Here is a 15,923-nt window from a genome sequence, read left to right on the forward strand (position 1 = left end):
TTCATAAAAAAATATATTACATATTCATGAAAAATCTATGGTAAAAAGTTTATACCTTTCATCCACTTGAGTTAAGCAAGTCGAAAAATACTTTACTCTTACATCTCTTAAAGAGGGTGAACTTTTACTTTGATATTCGTTATTTTTTCAACTGCATAAAAAATTGAATTTCCTTAAAATTGTTGTTGAAATTACAAGTAATTACAGTTGAAAAATAAGATGAAGAAAAATAAATAAATATTCTTCAGGCTGAGGCGCGAATATCTCGCTCTCTTTAAGGAGATTCAAGCTCACTGCGGTAGCATCTTCACCGGTCCAGCAATAATACTTTTGACTAGTCCCCTCCAGGATACAACAACCCAACAACGTCTTATGACTCGAACAAATTTTGGATAAGTTGTTGAGTCCAAAGCTCCACCAAAATGAACACCTTCCTTCAATAAAATAATTTTTTTTTGGTAGAGAAAAATTGGAGACTTAGATTTTATCCTTCTCTTAACTCTCTTTTTTCACTACACCAATATCACTTTTTTCATGCACAAAATATTTTTCCATTCCAAACATAAGGAAGAAACACCACTGTTTATAGGTGTAGAATTTCTTCCATGAAATACATAACAAAGTAGTGGCATAATAAGGTTATAAAACATAGTTGATGGTTACAAAATTTAACTTTTAGTAGTGGGTAACTAGGGGTAGATCATGACATTAGTCTTTCATGAGTTACCCCAAAGTAATGACTACTTTCTTGCTAATTTATAACCACTATCTCACAAGAAATAATTTATTTTAATATTAAAATATATTAACACCAACATAAAGTCCTCGCGTTAAAAAGCTCTGCAGTCCAGCTTTAGGCCAAGAAAGCATAATCTTAGAATTCTGATGCAACGAGCCTTTCGCCAACATATTTTTATTTCTTCAGTTTAGTCATTCCATATTCGAAACTCATTAGGCTGATTACTCGGGGTTGTCATGCCCCGAACCTGGGGGGGGGGAGGGGAGGGGGATGGAATAAACAACTAGAAAGTTTAAGGTCTAGACCGAGACATCTAATTAAGAATTGAGAGATTTCAATTATAACGTCACACTTGTTGGTGGTCCGCACCTTAATTATCAAAATGTTCTCAATTTTTAAGACTCAACCCAAGACCTTTAGTTACAGCTGATGAATTTCAACCATCTCACCACATTCCTTAATAGTTTTTAGGCCAACTTGCTGACCTCTTATATTATTGTTGTTCATATGGAAAACGCTTATTGTCTCAATCAAGGTTGAAGCTATTGACCATCTCCTGACTCCAGCTTTTACCTTCATGCTTGTATGATTGATAATGATGGTTAGTTTATGTGAAGTACACCAAATAGGTGCGGCTTCAGGCCAACCTTATCCGCAGAAATTGAATCTTAGCAAACCATATCTTCTGTGAGATCATTTACTGCATTTTCCCGTATTGTAGAAGCTGTTAAAAATAGAAATAAACTTGTTTCCATTTGTTCACATTTATTTAGATTTGTTTACATTAATTTAATATTTTCATACGTATAGTTAGAAAAGAGTGAGGTGTGGGCATGTGTGAATTTGTGTGAACTAGTGTAGGCATGTATGGACTAGTGTGTACATGTGTGGACTTAATTAATATGTACACATGAAGTTTAGGCTAGATACATGTAGGAGTTCTACTATAAATACCCATGTATCCTAGCCATTTGGTGCAAGTGAAGTTGAATAGAAATCATCCTTTCCTCCACCTCTCTAATAGTGAATTTTGAGTGTTTGTTTAGTTGTCTTGCTCTCCCAAAAATTTCTAACATTTGGTATCAGAGTCGGTGTATTGAGAGAAAACCAAACTTGGAGAAAATATGACAAATACTAATGGAACACCATTCCAAGTTCTTATGCTCACAAAAGAGAACTATGGGAATTGGTGTATTCGAATGAAGCCGTTGCTTGGTACCTATGATGTTTGGGAACCGGTAGAGTCTGGAGTTGATGAAGCGGAAGATGCCGCAGCCACAAATAAAAAAGATCAAAAAGCACTCACTCTCATCCATCAAGGTTTGGATGACAAGATGTTCGAGAAGGTTACAAATGCGACAACCTCCAAGCAAGCATGAGACATTCTTCAAACTTCCTTTAAAGGTTTGGACAAAGTGAAAAAGGTTCGTCTCCAGACCTTAAAAGGAGAGTTTGAATCATTGCATATGAAAGAAAATGAATCTGCTTCAGATTACATTTCAAGAGTTTTGGCTATTGTCAATCAAAAGAAAAGATATGGTGAAGAGTTGAAGGATGATAGGGTCGTTGCAAAAATACTACAATCCCTAGATTCAAAATTTGATTATATTGTTGTTGCTATTGAAGATTCCAAAGACTTGGACACCATGATCATAGATGAACTTTCGATTTCTTTGCAATCCCATGAAGAAAAATTTAAGAAACCGAAAGAATAATCGGTTGAAAAGGCGTTGCAAGCAAAACTTTCCTTCAAGGAGAAAGATGAAAGGCGTGGTTCGCAGCAAAGAGGTCGTGGAAATGGAAGAGATCGTGGTAGAGGAGAAAGAGGTGGTAGTCAACCACCAAATAGAGACAATAAAATCCAAGACTATAGTCAAAGAAGAGGTCGTGGAAGAGGAAAAGGATGGAGACAAAATCAAGGAAAGTATGACAAATCAAATGTTGAATGTTATACTTGTCATAAATTTGGACATTTTTCCTTCAGAGGAGAAAAACAACTTTGTGGAGAGCAAAAATGAAGATGAAGATGTCACTCTACTTCTTGCATGCAAAGGAGAAGAAAGTATGGAAAAGAACAAATGGTACCTTGACTCCGTTGTAAGTAGTCATATTTGTGGAAAGAAAAATTTATTTGTGGAGCTTAAGGAGTTGAATGGTGGCTCAATCACTTTTGGAAACTCTTCACGAGTTCAAATCAAAGGAAAAGCTACAATTTTAATTCGCTTAAAAGATGGAAGTCATCAATTAATCTCCAATATTTTGTATGTGTCGGAGCTAAAAAGTAATATTTTAAGTTTGGGACAACTTTTGGAGAAAAAATTATGACATTCATTTGAAAGACAAAAAGTTGTATATGAGAGATGAAAAGAGAAGATTGTTATCCAAATTACCTATGGCTAATAATAAAATGTTCATCTTATATCTTCAAAATGATGTTCTGAGGTGCTTACTTTCATCTTCCAAAGATTCATCTTGGCTTTGGCATATGAGATTTGGTCACTTTAATTTTGATAGCCTATGGTTGATGAAGAAGGAAAGCATGGTGAATGGATTGCCAACAATTGATCATTCCAACCAACTTTGTGAAGGATGTCTCTTTGGAAAGCAAGCAAGGAAAAGCTTTCCTAAAGAGTCTTTAACAAGAGCAATATGCCCTCTCGAGTTAATTCACATGGATGTGTGCGGACCTATCAAGCTATATTCAATTGGTAAAAGTAATTATTTTTTACTTTTCATGATGATTTTTCTCGAAAAACTTGGATTTATTTTTTGAAGGCAAAATCGGAGGTGTTTGAAACCTTCAAAAAGTTTAAGAGCATGGTGGAGATGAAAAGTGGCTATCAAATTAAGTCACTTAGGCCCGATAATGGTGGAGAATTTACTTCAAATGAATTCAAGATTTTATGTGAGAAAAATAGAATTCGTCAGTACTTGACAGTTCTGAGATCACCACAACAAAATGGCATCGTGGAGATAAAGAATCGAACTATTCTCAACATGGCGAGGAGTATGTTGAAGAACAAAAATATGCCAAAAGAGTTCTGGGCTGAAGCTGTTGCTTGTGCGGTGTACTTATCAAATCGGTGTCACACCAAAAGTGTTCGTGGAAAAACACCAGAAGAGGCATGGAGCGGTTTCAAGCCAAAAGTTGCTCATTTGCGAGTTTTTGGGAGCATCGCATATGCACATGTGTCAGATGAGAAGAGGTCTAATCTTAATGACAAAAGTGAGAGGTATGTCTTCATTGGCTATGATCAAAGTTCTAAAGGTTATAAATTGTATAACCCCAAAAATGGCAAGGTCACCATAAGTAGAGATGTTGAGTTTGATGAAGATAATGCTTGGGAGTGGAAATCTAAAGAGCAAGAATACTCTTTAGCACCTTCTTTGAAGATGATGAAGAAGAAGATGGGGAGAAGGCTATCACACCACCTTCAACACCTCCGCCACAAGATCAAGAAGTTGGGGAATCAAGCTCAAGTTCAAGTAAAGCACCTCACAAGAGTAGAAGTCTCTCTGACTTGTATGAAAACACGGAAGTGGTAATAAATGACCAGTATGATTTTACTCATTTTTGTTTGCTGGTGGACAATAAGCCTCTAAGCATTGAAGATGATTGCCAAAATTCCAAATGGAGGGATGTAATGGATGAAGAAATCAAAGCTATAAAAAAGAATGATACATGGGAGTTGGTCACACTTCCAAAAGGCAAAAGCACTATTGGAGTCAAATGAGTGTACAAGCTAAAGAAGAATTTCAATGGAGAAATAGAAAGGTATAAAGCAAGATTGGTAGCTAAAGGCTACAAACAAAAGGCCGGTATTGGCTATGATGAAGTATTTGCGCCGGTTTCTCATTTGGAAACAATTTGCTTTGTCATTGCTTTGGCGACACAAAATCAATGCAAAATCCATCAAATTGTGAAGTCGACTTTTTTGAATGACGTATTGGAGGAAGAGGTCTATATTGATCAACCTTCGGGATATAAGATTGAAGGACAAGAAGATAAAGTCTTGAAATTAAAGAAGGCTTTATATGGGTTGAAGCAAGCCCCGCGAGCTTGGAATAGTAGAATTGAAAAATATTTCTAAGCAAATGGTTTTTCTAAGTGTCCACATGAACATGCCCTCTATGTAAAGATTGCTAAAAATGGTGACATCTTACTTGTTTGCTTGTATGTAGATGACTTGATATTTATAGGAAATAATCCAAAGATGTTTGAAGAATTCAAGAAAGCAATGGCTAGAGAATTTGAGATGACGGACATTGGCCTAATATCCTACTATCTTGGAATTCAAGTAGCACAGAGGAAGGATGTCATTTTTATTTCTCAAGGAGAGTATGCAAAGGAAATTCTCAAGAAATTTGAGATGGAGAATTGCAATCCCATAAGCACTGTCGTTGAATGTGGAGTTAAAATATCCAAGCATGGAGATGGAGATAGAGTCAATCCCACATTTTCAAGAGTCTTATTGTAAGCTTAAGGTATTTGTCATGTATAAGGCCGGATATTCTTTTTGGAGTTGGACTCCTGAGTCGCTTTATGAAAACTCCTACTACCTCTCACTTAAAGGTAGCCAAAAGAATACTTCAGTACATCAAAGGTACGCTTGAGTATGGAATTCTTTATTCATCTTCTAAAGAATCCTAGTTCGTGGGATATTGTGATAGTGACTGGGCTGGTGATATTGATGATCGGAAAAGTACTACTGGGTTTATTTTCTTTCTTGGAAATTCCACATTTACATGAAATTCTAAGAAGCAACCAATTGTGACTTTGTCAACTTGTGAAGCGGAATATGTAGCAGCTTGTTCGTGTGTTTGCCATGCAATTTGGCGAAGGAGCTGTCACACCACCTTTTTACATACCTCGAGGGGGTATAAAGGAGTTTTTCTAATTCAAGTGACATTATTCGAAATGGGATTATTTATTTGATTTTCAGAGTCGCCACTTGGGATAATTATTGGTGCTCCAAGTCACCGGTTTATTTTAAATCCCAAATCGAGGAAATTCAACTTTCCTTTTGAAGTCTGCGAACCAGAAATTCTAAGTAAGGAATTCTGTTAACCCGGGAGACGGTGTTAGGTATTCCTGGGTTCCGTGGTTCTAGCACGGTCGCTTAAACTATTAAAATTGACATATTATCTGATTTTAGTACATGTTTTAGCCTATGGTATATTTTAATATTTATTAACCACTATTAATTAATTTTAAAGAAGATTTAACGTCGTCTAAAATGTGTCTTTGGACCGCGTCACATGAAATGCACCCGCAATCCGAAATACATTTTATTCGACGTTACTAAGATTTGGATTTGGGTCACATGAAATGTGCACCCGAATTTAGGAAGGTAATATTATTGAAATAATGCTCCTAAAGCAACTGCGCGTTGTTAACTTTGCGAGGGCCATGGAAATTTGCTAAATGGCACGCCTCGAATTCTAAGGATTTTTAAAAGATATAATTAAGTGAGGGCCACGCGTTTGAGATTTTATTTGGCGCGGCGCACCTCAATTCCATTTTAAAAAGGTATTCAAACTAAAGTTTGGAGGGCCATAGACTATTTGTGTTACTAATATGGCTCACCTCCACTGACTACAATAATTAAATACGACTTAAAGGAATTGCAACTATTCCTAAATTGATGCCCTAATTCAGATTTTTTAAATCGAGAGGCTGCCCAAACGCAATGGACTTCCTTTCGACTTACAATGATTTCGATACTCAAGCCCAAAAAGAGCCCAAATATTGGCGAGCACAGGCTGCAGGCGGAGAACTCGAAATCGAGCCCCAATGGAGACAAATAGGTGTGCAAACCAAAGAGACGTGCCTATTGTGTTATTCATCACTTGACAAAAGCAAACCATTTAATACTACACCTTGCTATCAATTCCCAATTATACTCTAGGCACTGTTACCATCACCTTAAAACAAAATTGTACAATCATCAATGTAACATGCCAAATATTAGACTTATATCCATAATTAATTGACCTCACACGTACAAAGAACTCAGCCTAAAACTCAAAGGTTTTCAAATCTGATTTTTAAAACTACAATTACACCTACAGCCCTTCAAACATTTGAAAACTTATGGACATCACTAAGCTAAAATGAGTAAGATCAGTTCATAAATCGACTTTTGAAGTAACTTGGACCCTTTACTACTTAAGAAACAATCATCTAGCCATTGCATGATCACAACACTATTTAAATACAACAAAACCTGCTACGACAGTCCAAATGGATTACATAATAGGAAGAGATCTAACACAGTCTACACTATTTATCATGATGGAATGCAGAATGTAACTACTGATTCTATTGCACCAGTTATACATCAAGTTTCCATAGTAGTTCGGAATCAGATTCAGTGGTAAAAATTCAATGATCACCTAGCTATAATATACTCGATAGAAGATTGAACTCCAAACTAAACGCAGACCAAATGTAGCCCTTGAGAGTGTGTTGTTAGCAGTGAATCAAACACAATACATCAAACGAATCATAACAAGGGAATTCAGAAAGATGAGAAAATGAAACTATGAACTAGGGAATTGATGTTATGCTTCAAACTTCCATTTTTTAATTCAATCTTCAATTCGAGCCTCACATTATATAGGATTCAGAAACTATACCTGAATATAGAAAAATAAACCAGAAAACAAAGCTTGAGATTAGTGAAGCAGCAGCAGCAAAACAGAACCCAGATTTCAGCAATAAAACAGTAGAATCAAACAACAACACTTTAAACAAACTTTTAAAGATCCAAAACTCAATCCATTTCAACCCAAATGCAAGACATTGTCATTTTCAGTAATGTTAACTAAGCAATGAAAGATCAAAAACTGAAGGCAAGTGAGATTTGAACAATTTTTAAACAAAGAAAAATGCAGAATCTTCAGTATTATATCAGAATTTTACTCAAAAAAAGATGCTCAGCCGTTTTCTTTTCAGTTTTTTTTAAGCTCTCCAAAATCTGACTTCAACCTCAAGTATGAATGCCTTTATATGCAAGTTATTAGGGCAGCCTAAAAGAAATCAAATTTGCCTTTAGACCCTCTTGAAATTTCGGTTTTTGCTTAGAAATCCCTAGGTTAAAACTCAAACTTCAGAAGAGTCCCAAAGGCCAACTTCTAGGAAGCTTCCCAAGTTAGTTACATCAGATTTCCCCAACTTAGATTTCCTAAATTAACCCCCAGACCCTCTGTTATTTACCACAGCAGACCATATGGGTCAATTCTGACCCAAGACTTAAACCAAAATGAGTGGGTTTCCGTTGAAAATGGGTCAGAAATGACCCCAAAGCCAATCAGAAAATCCATTTGGTAATTCATGAAAAACAGAAGAAGAAACCAATTAAATGATTTCAAAACAAAAATCTAAACTAAACAACTGATTTAAACCAAATAATGAGCTAGAATTAACTATATTACCAAGTCAACAACATCTAATTAAACTAATCATCCGACTAAAAATCAGAATCTTAAAGTCATGAGTGACAATTAAGCATGACGAGTGAATAACGCAACGTTTAAAAGTTGAAAGGAAAACTGAAAAACAACCGGAACAAATACAGATATGGATCGATCCAGAAAAAAGAAAGCCTAGGTTCAGAACCTTGGTCAATTTTCAGTCTACTCACGAAAAATGAGAAGAAAGGAAGAGGAGTAAGTGGTGAAATAACAAAATGGACAGAAAAGATAAGAGAAAGAAGGACTTACCAACTCAAATAAACACTTCTGGATGCCCTGATTTAAACAAAATTGTTGCTAATCGCTTGTTCTTTGTCAAGAACAAGCGGACAGCATTAACTTTGCCTTGAATCAGATTTCAAAACTCGGAAAGCTGGAAGCCTATGTCATGCATGCCACAGATTCAAGAGATTCTGATTTTGGGTTTTTAAAGCTTCAACTTCGATTCAATATTCGACGAAAGTTAGGGTGATTCGAGGGAAAACAAATGGGGATTTGGAGTGAGGGAGCCTTGGAGGTCCTCTGGTGTTAGTTTGGGATTGAACAGAGGTGGCTCCACCACCGGAGAAAACAAGGGCGGCGCTAGGGTTTCTCCTTTGAATCAAGATTCGAGACGTTCCAAGGAGTTTTGAGGGAAGGTGATTGTAGATTCGTGGTTGGGTGGAGAAGAGGATTTAGGGGTGTATTTTTGGTTGTGATTTGCGGTGGCGCCGCTACTGGTGGCGGGTGGAGATAAGGGCGGCTTTTAGGGTTTTTGTTGGGCTGGGGTGAGAGAGATGAGAGACGAGGGGGTAGGGGGTGAACATTTGGACATATATATATCAGAGGGGACTTAGTTTCGAACCGTCCGATCAATTAAGATCAACGGTCCTGATCAAGGGGTAACGAAAAACGACATCGTTTGGTCATTGAGTGGTGCGGACCGGGTATGGGGTGTTCTGGGCCGGATTTAACGGGTTTGGATGGGTAAAATTGATTTGGGCTTGAGGGATTTTAACTTTTTGGCCCAAAAATCCGAATCTTCTCATTTCTTCTTCATTTTCTTTTTATTTTCAAATTCTTTTAATTCCTTTTTTCCCTAATAAAAATAAAAACCTAAATTAAAATCTCAAAACTAGATTATCCTACCAAATTAAATTAATTAACTCTAAATAATAATTACCACAACTAATTAAGTGCCAAATTAAAAGAAAATTACCAAAATTCGAAATTAAACAGTAAAGAAGGCAAAATAAGTTATTTTTTTGTCATTTCCCATTTTTAAAAAACACTAATTTACTAATTAATCTAAAAATATAAAATTAAATCCTAAATGCATTGTGTGATATTTTGGTATTTTTCATGATTTAAATAAAACTTAAACGTGCACAAAATGCAAACAATTAAATGAAATTCTACAAAATTCCTAAAATGGTAAATAATTAACAAAAATCTATTTTCTTGGGATTTTATAGGAGTATTTCATATAGGGCAAAAATCGCGTGCTCACAACTGCTCCTCTTTGCTCGGAGACACGAAGGATTTTCGGGCAAAGATAAAATGAACAATCACGAGGAATTTTTGCCCGTTTGACACTCCATGAGAAGCATTTTTTAAAAGAGTCTGACCGAACCTTGCTTCAAAGGTTGCCTATATATCCTTGGCTATAAAGGAATCAGGTCAGTGTAGTTCTGGAAGTTTTGGTAGCTGGGACTACCGGGAGCTGTGATTTTACTGTTGTTGCTGCTACTGCTTGCTGACCCCCTTATTACACCAAAAGAAAAATCAAAAGCTAAGCTAGCTAAACCTATCAACTATGAGTTACAAGATTTCTATCTATAAATATCTTGAAGCTTGATCTTGAGTCTTGGCTAGGTCTTGTTGCAGACTCCGATCTGAATCTTGATGCTCGTCAGCTGTAACCGTTGGTTTATTCTTCAGCTTTAGATCAAGGCGGGACATGCGAAGCTTGTGACTTCAATTATATCTTGAGCAGTCCGCATCCTTCTCTGTTTCAAACTTTGAGTTCACTTCTTTGTTTTTTGTCCTTTTTCTTCTTTTCTTTGTTCTGGATTAAGACTCATTCTTTTGGTCATCTCGAAACCTGTGCCTCTAAGTCAAACCTGCTCAGACACCAAAACAGACAAACGAACGAAATTTTTCTGTCCTAGTTTTCACTAGGAAAATTTCGTGAGTTATTTGAAACTAGAACCTACATTATTTCTCTATTGGAAGCAATAAAGTAAGGATCGTGTGTCCTTAGGAGGGAAGATTAGGGAATGGAGCTCTATATCTAAAAATCTCAACTTAGGGATTGGAACCCTAATGTTGGCAAAAGCGACTAGGGAATGGAGGCCCTATGTCTAAAATCTCAACTCAGAGATTGGAGCCCTAGTGTTGGCAAAAAGGCGAATAGAGAATGGAGGCCCTATGTCTAAAAATCTCAACTCAGGGATTGGAGCCCTAATGTTGGCAAAAAGGCGACTAGAGAATGAAGGCCCTATGTCTAAAATCTCAACTTAGGGATTGGAGCCCTAATGTTGGCAAAAAGCGACTAGGGAATGGAGGCCCTATGTCTAAAATCTCAACTTAGGGATTGGAGCCCTAATGTTGGCAAAACACGACTAGGGAATGGAGGCCCTATGTCTAAAAATCTCAACTTAGGGATTGGAGCCCTAAGGTTGGCAAAAAGCGACTAGGGAATGGAGGCCCTATGTCTAAAAAGCATCAACTCAAGGATTGGAGCCCTAATGTTGGCGAAAGGCGACTAGAGAATGGAGGCCCTATGTCTAAAAAGCATCAACTCAGAGATTGGAGCCCTAATGTTGGCGAAAGGCGACTAGGGAATGGAGGCCCTATGTCTAAAAACTCAACTCAAGGATTGGAGCCCTAATGTTGGCAAAATGACGACTAGGGAATGGAGGCCCTATGTCTAAAAAGCATCAACTCAGGGATAGGAGCCCTAATGTTAGCAAAAGGTGTAAAAGATTGAGATTGGGAATTCTGAACTATCATTTGTTCGGATTTTCCTATTTTTATTTTTTTTTCATTTCATTTTGTTTCAATAAAATGCAGGAAGGAATTTTGGAGGAAAGCTTCCCTTTTGGATTGATTGTTACTGCGAAGCTATTTTTAGCTTTTGCGCAGCTTTCTTTTGGCTACACCTGCTTTTGCATTGTTGCCTTGGGTTGCACCTGTTTCAATTTTAAATAAAGAACAATTGTTAGTTAGAAACGGTAGTTGGTTTTATGGTCTTGATTGTTTCGATCACTCGATCTCGGCCTGAACGTTTGTTGAGAGCCTCTGCTATTTGGTGGTTCTCTAAAGATTGACCTGTCTTTCAAACCGAGGAACTCAACTTTTAAGATTTCATGACGGCTCGCCCGCGTGGGGATTCGACCCTTTCTCTTTATTCCACCTTTAGGCTTTTACCCTTGGCTTTCTTTTCCCTTCCAATAACTTTGATTTCAGAGTATCAGCCCTCATGGCCAGTCGGGATCGACTTGATGCACCCGCTGAGGCAAGGTACTTTTCTTTAGCTTTTGTTAGGCAGAACCCTGTAAAGCCAGTCTTGCCACTTTTTCTTTGTATTAGTTTTGGAACAGAGTTAGACCGAAAGTGATTCAGGGAAAAGTAAACAAAGGACAATAAAATGAATTTAAGGAGAAATGTCCCTTTCGGGGAGGAAAGAAGGACTTATCTGGGGTGCATGCAGACATCAATAAACATGACATGCTTCTTGGACTGGACGCCCGAACCGTACAAACTTCCCCAACTTCTCATGAACTTATTATGACCCATATTTCAAAACAAAGAAATCTTGCCAGGACTCTTTCAGTGGTGAGAGGTGCCTTCTTTTCGATCGACGACGCCCTTTGCGGGTTTTCGCCAGTCGACCTCTCTCATTTCTTTTCTCACTGTCGCCTGGTAGTGCTCTTTACGAGTTTTCACTAATCGAGCTCTCTCATTTTAATTTCTCTACTCATCGCCGCCTTATGGTGCCCGTAGGTTTTCACCGATAGGACTCTCTCATTTTATTTCTCTCATCTTGGTTGTATCAAATCCAAACAACTATGTTTTCTAATTCCGATGCCTTTGCCGATTGATCAGAAGGACTTGGACAAGGTTCGGATAAAAAGAGAATTGGATCATATTACAACTATGGAACCGTTCGGGCGAGATCATCGCCGAACCATTACATCATTTGCCCCAGTTTCATTTTTTGGGAAAAACTGGATTTTTATTTTGTTGTGACTGAACCCTAGAGGGAGGCTGCCTACGTATCCTTTCGGAATCAAGTCGAACGTAGTTCAGGAAAGCATTTTGCTTTTGTTGTTACATTTTTTTAGTTCCAAAGAGGATAATGAAAGAAAAGTAACCGGCTCGAAGGGTTAGCAAAAGGATTGGAGTTTTTTTTTGGGGTAGCGAGAATGAAAGCCTTCGTCATCCCAATCAGATAGTGCTATTGTTGTAGAAAGACTAAACATAGTACCTTTTGACCGCGTCTGCGTTCACAACTGCTTCGGGATCATTTCCTTCGATATCTCCCAAGTACAATGCTCATCTGGGCAATATCTTTCTGATGATGTATGGGCCTTTCCAATTGGGAGCAGATTTCCCTTTTGCTTCCTGATGATGGGGGAGAATACGCCTTAGAACGAGTTGCCCCACTTCAAAGTTTCTAGGCCGCACTTTCTTGTTGTAAGCACGGGCCGTTCTTTGTTGGTACAATTGCCCGTGGCAGACTACGGCCATTCGCTTCTCATCAATCAGGGTTAACTGCTCCAGGTGGGTTTTGACCCACTCACTGTCTTCAATTTCAGCTTCCACAATGGTCCGGAGAGAAGGGATTTCGACCTTCGTGGGTATTACAACTTTAGTTCCATAAACCAAAAGATACGGGGTTGCTCCGATCGATGTGCGCACCGTAGTGCGATATCCCAATAATGCAAAAGGCAACTTTTCATGCCACTTCCTGGAACTTTGGATCATCTTTCTCAAAATCTTTTTGATGTTCTTATTTGCTGCTTCGACGACACTATTGGCTTTAGGCCAATAAGGAGTAGAGTTCTGATGCGTTATCTTGAATCGCTCACTATCTCTCCCATAAAATGACTATTCAAGTTTGCAGCATTGTCTGTGATAATAGTTGCAGGGATGTCGAAATGGCAAATAAGATTGGAGTGCACGAAATCTACCTGTTGCGACCAAAACACTCACGCAAGTGCACGCGATCGACAAGTAATATAGTAGTAAGTAGAGTATCGTTCCCACGAGGAATTGTGATCAACTTATCGACTGATGTAGACTCAAACAATTATCAATTTAAGTTAAATTATCACAAAATATATAAAGAACCAATTTACAACGTACTTAATAATTGCACAATAATTCAACACAAAATTACTACACCAATTTCACAATATGTTTATAACAATTTGGATAAATATATTCCCGGGTCATGGACTTGCTAGAAATTATGCTACTATTTTAGCTTTAGATTAATTAATTGAATTATCCGGGTTATTGATTATAGGGTTAATAATATTCATAAGAATCTTTCGAGTTCTTATGCATCTATTCAAGTTAAACTAATACCTATATGTCTATGGTATTAATATTAGCAAGAATGCATTTACAACTCCTATTTTTCAACCAAGCAAGGCAATTAAGTATAGTTCTATCTTAATTGCGAATCTTTCACCCGATGCCCAGGATCCGGATCTTGCTCTATTTGATTTTATATGCAATCAAGAATTTCCTTTTTCAAGTTTAACTCAAGATTCGTAAATAATATTTCACTGTTAGCTACGCAGTAAAATAATTAAAAGCAAAATCAAATAAACAACCCATAACAATAAATTCAAGATCTTCAATCTAAGCTTCAAATAACATAATTATCTAACATCCATTACCCAAGAATATTAGAGTTTTTAGCTACTCATAATTATACAAATAACAACAATAAAAATCTTTAAACATAATATACGTAAATACTAAGAGAAGGTTTAGAAAAACTCTTTCAATCTTTGCTCCAAGGTGATGTTCCTATTGATTTTTGATAGTTGAAGATGAGTTTCCTCCTCCTTCTCTCTCTAAAAATCAGATCTTCCACTCTCCATCTGCTTAACTCCAATAATGGAGTTCTTGCTTTATGTAAATTGAGTGGGATTAAGAAGAAATTCCAATTTTACCCCTTTAAACAACCTTTCCCGAAATCTGGACTAGCACGGCCGCGCACCTGACCGCGCTAGTCCAATTGTCCCATATTCTTGATTCTTTTCTTGTTCTTCCACCATAATTAATTCCGAGGGGTTTTTCATTTATTGCTCCAAAATGGTTCCAATCATATTTGATTTACGTAATATACGTGTCTTTACCTGAAATGTATACAATTCACTATTAAAGCCCATAATTCATAAATTAATCACAATATATCATTGGAATATCATCAAGCAGAAGCATAAACAATAGCTAAATCACTCAGATTTCGCTTATTATCAACACCCCACACTTAATCCATTGCTAGTCCTCGAGCAATCAAACTATTATATTAGAACTATCTCTAAAGATCCCTTCACTCAACTATTTCCCTTAACGCATTACACCGAGAACAATGTACATATGTTGCTCCTAGCAGTGAACAATCCTAACTTTAAAGTTGAATCTCAAGTGCCATGCATATTCAAACTTCCTCAACTTGCTCTTCACAGAAGTCAAGATTTTCTTTTCTATCACAAGCCATATGCCCTCACCATCATGCCAATAAGAAATATTTGGTAATTACTCCGCACATTCCAGTCATATACTTATAATAATCAATTAAAGAACTCACTCTCACAATAAAAGTCACATGCATGCAATTGGTACCATAAGCTTGCCCTTAATGTAAATCTCTACTAATGTAGGCTAGCTCAATCCAAAATCAATTAGGACTGTTTCATGGTTGTAATGAGGGCTAAGGGACGGGTAAGATGTATTTAGGAATAGTGACTCATCCCCTAAGCACTTTGACAGATCACACGAGCAATTTTTCAGCATAAATTCTTCAACCTACTTCTCATTTATACACAATGTCATCCCACAAATACGCCCTTCTTCTTTAAGCACTCCATTAATTCATTCCCACTAACTAGAGCAAAACACAATGTAATTTTTCTTGTCACTCAATTTCTGCTAGTGGTGTATTCATTTACAACATAAGTGCACCTTTCATCCTTTTATTGGTTCCACTCAAAAGTTACCCCACACTTATTTCCTTCTTACTTCTTTTAGCGTTCTTCTCACAATTAAAGTGCTTTAAGAGGTAAAAGGATCAAAACACTGTCAATTAAGAACAAAAGTGTATAGGCTTGTAATGCGGGTGCCAAACAAAAGTCTAAAGGCTCAAAAGGGTTAACTAGGGACAAATTTTATTTGTGATAAGCAATTAAGCTCAAAAAGGTCAAAGAAAGTCTAACATTATTTTTCAAATCGAGCATCACCTAATATTTCGCTTTAATTCACATACCGGGCAAGTTCTAGACACAAATACAATGCATGGACTACACAAAAACTCACCACACATGGCATATGACTCATTCCAGATCAGCTCATCAAGACACTCCATTACGAGCATTCAATTCAGTACAAACATACAATTTAAGGCACTTTCAGTGAGATTCAACAATTAAGACTAAACGTTACACTTTAAGTTCTATTGTGTTCAGGTGTGTCAACGCTATGAGTT

General features: G+C 37.1%; 1 protein-coding gene across 1 annotated transcript; it reads left to right on the top strand.

The window, feature by feature from the left end:
* The first annotated feature begins 1,863 nt into the window (after positions 1-1,863).
* Positions 1,864-2,454, top strand: LOC142164204 (uncharacterized). Its single transcript, XM_075221599.1, has 2 exons — positions 1,864-2,059; positions 2,144-2,454. Exons 1-2 carry the CDS (start codon positions 1,864-1,866, stop codon positions 2,452-2,454), a joined length of 507 nt encoding a protein of 168 aa, XP_075077700.1.
* Positions 2,455-15,923: the final 13,469 nt, after the last annotated feature.

Source organism: Nicotiana tabacum, chromosome 1 (genome assembly GCF_000715075.1).
Source record: "Nicotiana tabacum cultivar K326 chromosome 1, ASM71507v2, whole genome shotgun sequence".
Classification (NCBI taxonomy): Eukaryota; Viridiplantae; Streptophyta; class Magnoliopsida; order Solanales; family Solanaceae; genus Nicotiana; species Nicotiana tabacum.